This window comes from Schistocerca piceifrons, unplaced genomic scaffold, assembly GCF_021461385.2.
Source record: "Schistocerca piceifrons isolate TAMUIC-IGC-003096 unplaced genomic scaffold, iqSchPice1.1 HiC_scaffold_550, whole genome shotgun sequence".
In the NCBI taxonomy this organism is placed as follows: domain Eukaryota; kingdom Metazoa; phylum Arthropoda; class Insecta; order Orthoptera; family Acrididae; genus Schistocerca; species Schistocerca piceifrons.
Genome location: NW_025728789.1, coordinates 4,829 through 17,084, shown reverse-complemented (window position 1 = coordinate 17,084; position 12,256 = coordinate 4,829). Strand labels below are relative to the sequence as shown.

Sequence of the window (12,256 nt, the reverse complement as noted above, 5' to 3'; positions counted from 1 at the left end):
CATGGTTTCAGTGATACCATGTTCTCTATACTCTGTTACATGGTTGCATATCCCTTGTATAAAGAAACAAACATGAACTCCAAGTCCCAGGAATGTATACTAAATATACACCTCTCAAGAAAGAAGAATTCACAAATTTTTCTTGGATTTCCTGGTTAAAAATACACTTTTTCATGTGAAAATACACTTTTCCCATGTGAAAATACATTTTTTCCCATATTAAGTGACAATGTACTTTCCCTCAGAGCTGCAAAACTTATCAATCTTTTGAATGGTAAAGGTTTTATGCACCAGCGTAGAACTTCCCGGTACTTTAGCAAATGAAACCCAGTGGGGGTGGGAGGGGCAATTGCATTTCGGAAGTATAAACACAAATTCCACCAAAATAGCACAGGAGCTTCTGAAGCACTGAAACAAATTGCAACGTGTTTTTATCAGCCAATCATAGTCCATGTCATGTGATCTAGGCAGCCAATGACACCAGATATTCAGAGCATAAGACATGTGATGCAGTCAGCCAATAGTATCATCACTGTTAAGTTGCATGAAGATACAATCAGAAAAAATTAATAGTTTAAATTAATATACTTACAGCACAGCTACAAGAAAAGCTAATCTTTCACTATAATATTTATCTTTTTTTAGCCTGTGTTACACTAAGATACATAAAACACTAATGTGCCAGTAAAATTTTAAATTATGACAAACTGCTTATTTTCTGGGTCAAATTTTTTTATGTGGCTGGTCCTCAAAATGTTAAGTTTTGAATGAGAGTCAAATGACCTGTGATTTAAGGAGTTCATCCCTCATTTTCACACGTAACATAATTCATCTTACATAAAAGGAAATTTACTTTGATAATACCACTTCTCAAAACCCCCATTCACAATATTTTTCCATTAGGTGTTAAGGGTCCCACACGCGAGTGACTGTTTGCAGTGATCCGTTGAATTCGGTATCGCCTGTAATTGGTCACTCGCACCGACATCCCACAAACAAGGAATTTGCCAAGCAATTTCAATCAGTATTACGAACGTCACTGTGTTGACAAATTCTCCTACTGAAAATGAACTGCTTTCTTTAACAGCAGTGGTAGCTGATTTCCGTATCCCAGGAGTACTTGCAAAACAAATTTAAAATAAATAAGAATTATACTTTATTAAACTTGTTTTTAAACTCTTTTTGGAAAATGTACATTATTTTACAGAATCTATTACATTTTTCACTGGTGCCAAATGGGTTGTGTACATATTTCCAGTGAGCCAACACAATTTGTTTTACACTTAATGAATAAAAACAAATTGAGGACTAATAGTCTCATAATTAACTGAACATATTTACACAATTTACTTGATGTGCCTATAGAGATGACGTTAGTAGCAGCACTACTGATTACGTAACTCTTGTTATGAACTGTGGTTATATGATATAAGAGATTTGAGAAGATTTATAATGAACATTTAAATTAAATTGTCCTCTTTAACATTAGAATAGGTATGTATGTCATTCCATTCAAAAGTTAAGAACTTCAATAATGCATGTATTTATTTCATAAATAACTCAAAATGGTAAGTGGGAGCCCATAGTACCACGATTTACTATGATGTTGCCATCAATTCTATGTCTATAGTACATGTTTCAAAATGCTAACCACTTTGAAATCCAAGGGTGTATTTTGTATTACTTCTTAATAAAAATGGCATCTCTGACTTTCAATTCACAAAGTACTTCATTGACCCTTGGTAACTTTAAATTCTAATGTAGATTTCTTACTCAAGGCACGTGAAGTGAAACAGAACGGCGCAAACAGGTGCGATAAATAGAGAAACGTCGCAGCCATATTGCCACACATCACTGCCAACCATCCAGGCAACCATACTGTGTGCATGGATCGAGTGCAATCCTTCAGATTGCCTGGCATTTCCATGCAACATGCAATCAGTTACCAATCGCTGCGAGTTGCCAATACAAGTGTGATCTCCCAACTGATTGATTGCCCATGCGATGGATGGCTGTGTGGGGTCCTTTAGAAGTGTAAACAGCTGTGGCATCATGCTCATCGAATACAGTTTATTGTTATGAAGTATTGTATGGTCTTTGCCCTAAAGGCTTTGACACATTTTGCTGTTGGCAGGTGCCTGTGTGTGCTCTGTGTTTTGTTGGTGGAAATGGCGAGTTTTCTTTGCAAGTGAAGTTTTATTCTTCAGTTTATGTTTCATTGCTGCATTCGTGGATTAACGTCAACCCTGTAACGGTAAGGTTGGGGTTGGATCCGACCCCAGCGAGTCTGTTTTGTTTATAACTCCCCACTCCCTTTTCTGAGAGCGCTGTGGTTCCAGCTACCCTAGCAGCCAGTCGTTCCGAGAACGCCGAGGAGGACACGTCAGTCTGGTGAGAGACCTGCAACTACCCTCTCTATCCAAAACCTACATTACCTGCGCTCAGGTTGGAACCGACTCCACCTTACTGTTTACGTCACACTTATTAGTTTCTTTTGTGGGGAGGATTCAACCCCATATTGATGTTTATATTACATCTAAGTTTTGTTTTCTCTTCTAGTATCTTACTAAAATGGCGAATCAACTCCTTAGAACTCCTGAGGAGATATACAACGAGTTTCTCTGACAGGAGGCTGAGTCAGAGGATGTCGACAATATCGATGCAGAAAACTGTTCAGAAACGACCTATTACATTATGTGTACAAGGACATTTATTATTGAGAACTTTATATTTCGAAACTGCTGACACTATAATTATTTTCTACAAGTAGTAAGAGATGTTTCTCATTTAGTTCCTATCTGTAGAATTTCTAAAGCACTCAAGTTTCTAGTTGATGACTGAATCTATTGATTTTTACTATGTTTTCAACAATTTTAGAGAGACTATTTCTATTAAGGTTATTTTTTTGTAACGAAATTCCTGTTTTTTTCCAAAGTATTTTATATTCTTACTTATTGGCTATAAAAATAAAAAACTTGTTATAACAAATATATGTGTTTAATTGATGATAAAACTTTTTCACATTATTCATTTTTTATTTTACCCCGAAAAATCGATATTTGGAGGGTGGGGTCTGATCCAACCCCACCTTACCGTTAATGTCAGGAAACGTCACCTTACCGTTAGAGGGTTAAATTCTTTGAATATCTCTTTTTACCATTCAAAACTACAAAAATTTAACTGAAACACTGAAAAATTCCTGGAATTATAAAATTATAATGACTGGTACAGGAATGAGAAGAAATACAAGCAGAATCCAGGACAACCACATTTGGTTCATGATTTTTTTTAAAAAACAGTGTCTGGTAAAATCCCTGCTGAAAAGGTGGGTGCAAAAATGTTATATATCAATTGAAGGCAGAAACAGTATGCACAAGAATCATCTGAGCAAACTACATAATGACCTGTAGGATTTGATAACTAACCACATGAGATGCTACCAGCACAAGGAAGACACTATTTGGCACATAAGAACGAAATGCTCTGCCTGAGTTCTGATTTGAAGTTAATAAACTTAATCAACTCTTTAAAGAAGAGTATCCTACAATTACAATGCAGAGAATCCTACAAAACAATGCAGTGAAAGAGCATACAGAGAGATTTTCGTGGGGGAATATGATTTAGCTTTGGGGTACCACATGCCACGTCAGATTCATGTGGGTATTGTGAAAGACTGTTCCTTCAGTCAACACTGTAAATGAAACAGAAAGAAAGAATATTGAAGAAGTGAGCAAACTGCACCATTCTTGGGCAGAAGCAGTGTATTTGATGATGCAGAATGAGACCCACAATAATCAAAGACTGAAACTTATGTTGCCGTATGGACAGTTCTATAGCATGTACTGTTCTGTCCTACTCTTACTTTTCTGCAGTATTCAATCTGTATCAGCTGTCAACTTGCAGTCAAGCAATTTGTAACATTGGTGACAAGATATGAATGTAGGTATGGCCTGAAAATGTAGGCAGACGGGAATCACCAGAAATTACCTCTTGCCTCCTTAAGTTTTCAACCTCTGAATTTTCAGCATTAGAATCAAGAGATTAAAGAATTTTAGAGCTGTGGTCAGATCATTGTACAGGACAAAACAACAACAGGGAAACTATTATTTTGTATCAATATCTGTTGAACTTCCAGGACTTTACGTCTGTGGAGCAAAAATTTCTAACAGGGCACGGCTTTTTGCCTTGCGATTTCAGGTTCTGCGGTAATTGATAAAAACAAGAAGACTGACCTTGCGTATGAACCATCTGAATGGGATCAGGCAATAGCAATTGCATGACCAAACAACTTGGTTCTGGCATGTTACATGCAGTGAGAATATTTCACTGATCTAGCACAACTGAAAACCAAATCCGTGAAAATCCAAAATACAAGATAATGGATTACATTTGTACAAAGATACCCTCAGATTCTCAAACAGTACTTCTGTGCCACAAAAGTCAGAACTAATTGAAAATTATTAACTTTGAAAAACTTTGTAGGGGTAAAAAGCAACACAACAGTTTTATCTGTGATAATTAGCTTGATTAGCCTATCAACACAATGGGGACCCATTACCCATCATTCACACTGATGTCCAACGATCACCTCTCTTGTCTTTATTTAAAAGCCGCACACTGTCCAACGTATTGTTAATTAATAAGTAGTGGCCTAATTTTAGCTGATTACCAAAGGCAGATAAGCATTCACAAACATTTCACTCGTTTTCTTCTCTCCTCAAAATTATGCATTTTGAGGGTTACAAGACTTTTGACAGCAATTATTCAACTAGGTTCCACGTAAAGTAATTGAAATCAGCAAAGACCCACCCTGGTTTGATGGCACCATTTGTACAGAATTGTGAAAAGAGAACTACATATTCGTTATAATACAGATCGCAAGGTTAGTGATACAGCAAAGTTAATAGCAACTTGGGCACTTTTAGTAAAGGACATGAGCGAGTTCTACAATAACTCTTAGTCAGACGCTGGAAAAAGACTTATCAGAAAATACCGTTAAGTTTCTGTTATATGTAAAGTCATTGAGTCGATCAAAACCTTCCATTCCATCTCCTGTGAAGCCACCTAATGTCTAAACTACAGATGGCAGAAATCTTAAATTTCTCACTTACAGATTTATTTGCATGAGATTATGTTACCAAATCAATAGCAGATCGCTGCACATACCTATCAATGAGCAATTACAAATATTAGCACTCCTGGCATTGAGAAACAACGAACACTACTTAAAGTGAGGAAGGCACTAGGCCCCAAACACTGAATATGCAGTAGAACTGGCTTCTTTCCTAGCTCATATCTTTTGAGAATCACTTGCACAGCAAACAGTCCTGTGTCACTGGTAAAGAGCACAGATTGCTCCAATTAAAAAAAAAAGGGGGGGTAATAAATCAGATGCACAAAATTACATACCAGTACCACTGATGTCTTACATAATACGAAGTGTATTCTAAGTTCAAACATTATGATGTTCCCGTGTGTGTGTGTGTGTGTGTGTGTGTGTGTGTGTGTGTGTGTGTGTGTGTGTGTGTGTGTGTGTGTGTTTTGGGGGGGGGGGGGGGGAGGAGGAGGAGGCAACACGTGTCTCCAAGAATTAGTACAGATTCAGAAAAAACCACTTGTGCGAAACACAGCATGCTTTATTCATACATTTTTCAAACATCACAGTCAACTGAACACTAATACCATATTCCTCGATTTACGTAGGACGTTTGACACTGTCGCACAGCATCTAATATTGACGAAGACACAATCATGCGGAGTATCTTCAGAAATGTGTGACTGGCTCTGTGAATATTTCATTAAGATAACCAAGTTTGTTGTACTGCATGGTCAATGTTCCACAGAAATGAAAATACATTGGCCGAGCCCAAAGGATGTGTGATATGACCTTTAAATGCTTCAATAAACATAAATACTTTGTCAGATAAGATCAAGCAGCACAACTCGTTGACAATGCCATTGTGTACAGGAAAGTATCATCATTTGATGATTGTAAGGAAATTCAGAAAGACAGACAAAATTTTCCACTTGATACAAAGAATGGCAGCTCTCCTTAAATGTGGATCAGTGTTAGACAATGCCTACAACAAAGACAAAGAACTGCATGGTATTTGATTAAAAGATTAATTGTGAACATCTTGAGCATGTCATACTGTATAAACATTTACGGATAACAATATGTAGTCGTATGAAATAGAATACTGTTCCGGTGTTTCGAGTTCTTGTCAAGTATGTCCGACAACAGACATGGAATGAATTCCGAGAAGTGCTGCTAGGACCTGAAGAGGTTGGTACAGACAGTACGGAAGTGCAACAAATGCTCCGGGAAATTAAATTTGAATCCTTGGAAGAAAGAGAAATTGGTACTTGAGAAAACCTTTCTAGTAATTTGGAGAAGCAGACAGTGCAAGGAAGGAGGATGGGGAAAATTTTCATCAGAGTTAAGTGCCATTGGAGCCAATATGGCTTACATTGACCAAAAAATGTCGGTATTGCAATTTTTCTCTAACTTTGCATATGTGAAACTATAGTAAATATATCTTACCTTTCCTGCATTTTCAGGCTTAGGGCATAATCCCATAACACTGCACACGTCTTTTGGAACCAAACTTTCTACAAGAAAGTTGTAAATTGCTCCGTAATATTCGTCAACAATTGTGAGACACTGAAAAATTCAAACCAAAGAATCAATTTATAAACATTGATATAACTGTATAATATGAATGGTTCACAAGTGATAAAATATTAGATAAATGTACAGACTTCAAGAACTCCGAGAACAGGATTTTGTTCAAGGCAGCTTCCATTATTGTTGGTTTACACAGGTGTTGTGTGTGTTAATCCTGTATTGAATCATTAATAATTCTACACCGGGTGAAACTGGATTAAGATACCTGTAATATGTGAGTAAACCTGTCCCCAACAATAACTTTGATCTCTTTACAGTCAACCAAACTTCCCTTTATTTCAGTGCCACAAATCTTACATCAAACTACTTTCTGGTACCTGCGTTCTCTAGATCATTCATGGGAAATGGCAGCAAGAGAGGGGAAGAAAACCAATGTGCACTCCGTGTGCATACCGGGGGGGAGTCATTCCAGATGTGGAAAGGGTCCTTCCGGATGCCATGAAGGGTACAGGGTGCACCCATCTGCAGGTGGTCGCTCATGTCGGCACCAATGATGTGTGTCGCTATGGATCGGAGGAAATCCTCTCTGGCTTCCGGCGGCTATCTGATTTGGTGAAGACTGCCAGTCTTGCTAGCGGGATGAAAGCAGAGCTCACCATCTGCAGCATCGTTGACAGGACTGACTGCGGACCTTTGGTACAGAGCCGAGTTGAGGGTCTGAATCAGAGGCTGAGACGGTTCTGCGACCGTGTGGGCTGCAGATTCCTCGACTTGCGCCATAGGGTGGTGGGGTTTCGGGTTCCGCTGGATAGGTCAGGAGTCCACTACACGCAACAAGCGGCTACACGGGTAGCAGGGGTTGTGTGGCGTGGGCTGGGCGGTTTTTTAGGTTAGATGGCCTTGGGCAAGTACAGAAAGGGCAACAGCCTCAACGGGTGCGGGCCAAAGTCAGGACATGCGGGGACCAAGCAGCAATCGGTATTGTAATTGTCAACTGTCGAAGCTGCGTTGGTAAAGTACCGGAACTTCAAGCACTGATAGAAAGCACCGAAGCTGAAATCGTTATAGGTACAGAAAGCTGGCTTAAGCCAGAGAGAAATTCTGCTGAAATTTTTACAAAGGTACAGACGGTGTTTAGAAAGGATAGATTGCATGCAACCGGTGGTGGAGTGTTCATCGCTGTTAGTAGTAGTTTATCCTGTAGTGAAGTAGAAGTGGATAGTTCCTGTGAATTATTATGGGTGGAGGTTACACTCAACAACCGAACTAGGTTAATAATTGGCTCCTTTTACCGACCTCCCGACTCAGCAGCATTAGTGGCAGAACAACTGAGAGAAAATTTGGAATACATTTCACATAAATTTTCTCAGCATGTTATAGTCTTAGGTGGAGATTTCAATTTACCAGATATAGACTGGGACACTCAGATGTTTAGGACGGGTGGTAGGGACAGAGCATCGAGTGACATTATACTGAGTGCACTATCCGAAAATTACCTCGAGCAATTAAACAGAGAACCGACTCGTGGAGATAACATCTTGGACCTACTGATAACAAACAGACCCGAACTTTTCGACTCTGTATGTACAGAACAGGGAATCAGTGATCATAAGGCCGTTGCAGCATCCCTGAATATGGAAGTTAATAGGAATATAAAAAAAGGGAGGAAGGTTTATCTGTTTAGCAAGAGTAATAGAAGGCAGATTTCAGACTACCTAACAGATCAAAACGAAAATTTCTGTTCCGACACTGACAATGTTGAATGTTTATGGAAAAAGTTCAAGGCAATCGTAAAATGCGTTTTAGACAGGTACGTGCCGAGTAAAACTGTGAGGGACGGGAAAAAACCCACCGTGGTACAACAACAAAGTTAGGAAACTACTGCGAAAGCAAAGAGAGCTCCACTCCAAGTTTAAACGCAGCCAAAACCTCTCAGACAAACAGAAGCTAAACGATGTCAAAGTTAGCGTAAGGAGGGCTATGCGTGAAGCGTTCATTGAATTCGAAAGTAAAATTCTATGTACCGACTTGACAGAAAATCCTAGGAAGTTCTGGTCTTACGTTAAATCAGTAAGTGGCTCGAAACAGCATATCCAGACACTACGGGATGATGATGGCATTGAAACAGAGGATGACACGCGTAAAGCTGAAATACTAAACACCTTTTTCCAAAGCTGTTTCACAGAGGAAGACCGCACTGCAGTTCCTTCTCTAAATCCTCGCACAAACGAAAAAATGGCTGACATCGAAATAAGTGTCCAAGGAATAGAAAAGCAACTGGAATCACTCAATAGAGGAAAGTCCACTGGACCTGACGGGATACCAATTCGATTCTACACAGAGTACGCGAAAGAACTTGCCCCCCTTCTAACAGCCGTGTACCGAAAGTCTCTAGAGGAATGGAGAGTTCCAAATGATTGGAAAAGAGCACAGATAGTCCCAGTCTTCAAGAAGGGTCATCGAGCAGATGCGCAAAACTATAGACCTATATCTCTTACGTCGATCTCTTGTAGAATTTTAGAACATGTTTTTTTGCTCGCGTATCATGTCATTTCTGGAAACCCAGAATCTACTACGTAGGAATCAACATGGATTCCGGAAACAGCGATCGTGTGAGACCCAACTCGCCTTATTTGTTCATGAGACCCAGAAAATATTAGATACAGGCTCCCAGGTAGATGCTATTTTTCTTGACTTCCGGAAGGCGTTTCGATACAGTTCCGCACTGTCGCCTGATAAACAAAGTAAGAGCCTACGGAATATCAGACCAGCTGTGTGGCTGGATTGAAGAGTTTTTTAGCAAACAGAACACAGCATGTTGTTATCAATGGAGAGGACGTCTACAGACGTTAAAGTAACCTCTGGTGTGCCACAGGGGAGTGTTATGGGTCCATTGCTTTTCACAATATATATAAATGACTTAGTAGATAGTGTCGGAAGTTCCATGCGGCTTTTCGCGGATGATGCTGTAGTATACAGAGAAGTTTGCAGCATTAGAAAATTGTAGCGAAATGCAGGAAGATCTGCAGCGGATAGGCACTTGGTGCAGGGAGTGGCAACTGACCCTTAACATAGACAAATGTAATGTATTGTGAATACATAGAAAGAAGGATCCTTTATTGTATGATTATATGATAGCGGAACAAACACTGGTAGCAGTTACTTCTGTAAAATATCTGGGAGTATGCGTGCGGAACGATTTGAAGTGGAATGATCATATAAAATTAATTGTTGGGAAGACGGGTACCAGGTTGAGATTCATTGGGAGAGTGCTTAGAAAATGTAGTCCATCAACAAAGGAGGTGGCTTACAAAACACTCGTTCGACCTATACTTGAGTATTGCTCATCAGTGTGGGATCCGTACCAGATCAGTCTGACGGAGGAGATAGAGAAGATCCAAAGAAGAGTGGCGCGTTTCGTCACAGGGTTATTTGGTAACCGTGATAGCGTTACGGAGATGTTTAATAAACTCAAGTGGCAGACTCTGCAAGAGAGGCGCTCTGCATCGCGGTGTAGCTTGCTCGCCAGGTTTCGAGAGGGTGCGCTTCTGGATGAGGTATCGAATATATTGCTTCCCCCTACTTATACCTCCCGAGGAGATCACGAATGTAAAATTAGAGAGATTAGAGCGCGCACGGAGGCTTTCAGACAGTCGTTTCTTCCCGCGAACCATACGCGACTGGAACAGGAAAGGGAGGTAATGACAGTGGCACGTAAAGTGCCCTCCGCCACACACCGTTGGGTGGCTTGCGGAGTATCGATGTAGATGTAGAAGAAGACAGTGATGGAACAGATCGGAAGTAAAAAGGAATACGAACAGTAACAGACATAAGACCAGGAACATCCAGCAACACGAGTACACATGTAATAGCCATGTGATTTTTCTAGCTATCTTTCTCTTGTTCATCAATGCTTTAAAATATTTTACAGACACACATTTGTCACTAAGCCACTGATCACAAGGTGTTCACGGCAAATTGTAACCACAGCTTTTTAGTATCTTCTTGACTACTGAAATTTTGCTACGAATTTGAGTGGACAAAAACTTACATGCTTATACCAGAGTTACAATAATCCCCTATTTCTGCAACCAGAAAGGGGTATAAGACCTCTTACTTTCCTAATATAAATTTTATTTTTGTTCCTGCTATTACCTCAGTCTTACTATTTATGATCAAATTCGCAAAAAATGTGTTTTCAAGTTGCCGGCCCTCGTACATCACTTGTCATTCAACAACATCTTTGCCTCTGTACTTCTGCCTCGAGTGACATCTCTGCCCAACCTCTTTGCATTTACACGTCTGCCTGTGTCTGTATATATGTGCGTGTGCACGCGTGTGGGGTGTACCTATCCTTTTTTTCCCCCTTAAGTTAAGTTTTTCCGTTCCCGGGATTGGAATGACTCCTTACCCTCTCCCTTAAAACCCACATCCTTTCGTCTTTCCCTCTCCTTCCCTCTTTCCTGATGAAGCAACCTTGAGTTGCAAAAGCTTGAAATTCATTTGTGTGTCTTTATTGTGTCTATGTACCAGCGCTTTCTCGTGTCTCAAGTCACAACATCTTTGTTTTTTATATGTATATTATGTTATGCACATATAACTGATTTTGCTTGTCTTAACAACATTAGGTACTGCTTTTTGTTGAGAATCAACTCAGTACACTGCATTATGGCATACAAAAATCAGACACTGCACTTCATTTTCAATAGTTTTTATCTAATGCAGTTTAATGCAAGATGTCTGCATTCTAAAACAGAGAAGGTCAGTACTTAAATTTATATTTTTATAAAACTGCAGAAGAATATTATTTACTTACTTCCTCAGCAAAAGGTCCCGTCTGTTTGCAGAGTCCACGAAGAACCATTTTAAATTCAGCTTCAGTTGTGTTAGCAATTAACACATCTCTCAGGTGAATAATAAGTTGTTCACAAAAATCACATGGCAGGTCATCTTTATTTGCCGTCACGACTCCAACTGAGGACTCAATTGTCAGTTCAACATTATCCTGATTAAATAAATTGATCAAAATTAAAACAGTATGTAATACTGACAACAAAATACTAAACCAATTTTATGCTAATGTTACATAAAATACAGCTTTTTGTCTTTACCATTGATGTACCAATTCATGAAAAAGTACGAAAGACTGTGGAGATATTCAGAATTTGACCTTATCTATGTATCTGACATGTAGATTGCACCATCATCTAAAATTATGTACTAATCCGCAAATGGGAGAACCATTGGTCGTGTAACACTATGGATCTTTTAAGGAGCACTACACAAACAATGCGGAGGATATTAAGATAAGAGCAATGCATTAGTTGAGACAACGAAGGAAACTTAGGAGAAGAAAAAATTGTGTAGCCATTTTAGTACAGTGATAGGAGGAAATGCCATGAACAACATACTAAAAAAATCTGACTGACGCAGTGTCCATACTGTGGTGAGGGGTTGGGGTGGGCATTTAGAGTTAATGAACTCTAAAACCGTGTCTTCCAGCAAAAATGTTCCCAGTACACAATTACACTACACAAATTTTCTACAAAAAGGATTCTGTTCCTTTCTTCTGTAGACTAATAGTTTCCTATGTTTTAAGGATGGAAAAAAGTCGCCGATTATTTAAAG

At 39.3% G+C, this 12,256-nt stretch overlaps 1 protein-coding gene across 1 annotated transcript in view; it reads right to left on the bottom strand.

The window, feature by feature from the left end:
- LOC124757566 (prosaposin-like) overlaps positions 1-11,633 on the bottom strand; it is a gene marked incomplete at its 5' end in the record, with an annotated part of 42,085 nt that extends 30,452 nt beyond the window's left edge. Inside the window, 2 exons of the mRNA XM_047249067.1 lie at positions 6,545-6,664; positions 11,445-11,633. Of these exons, the coding sequence (XP_047105023.1) occupies positions 6,545-6,664; positions 11,445-11,633 (309 nt within the window). The remainder of the gene's footprint in view (positions 1-6,544; positions 6,665-11,444) is intronic.
- Between the last annotated feature and the right edge of the window lie 623 nt (positions 11,634-12,256).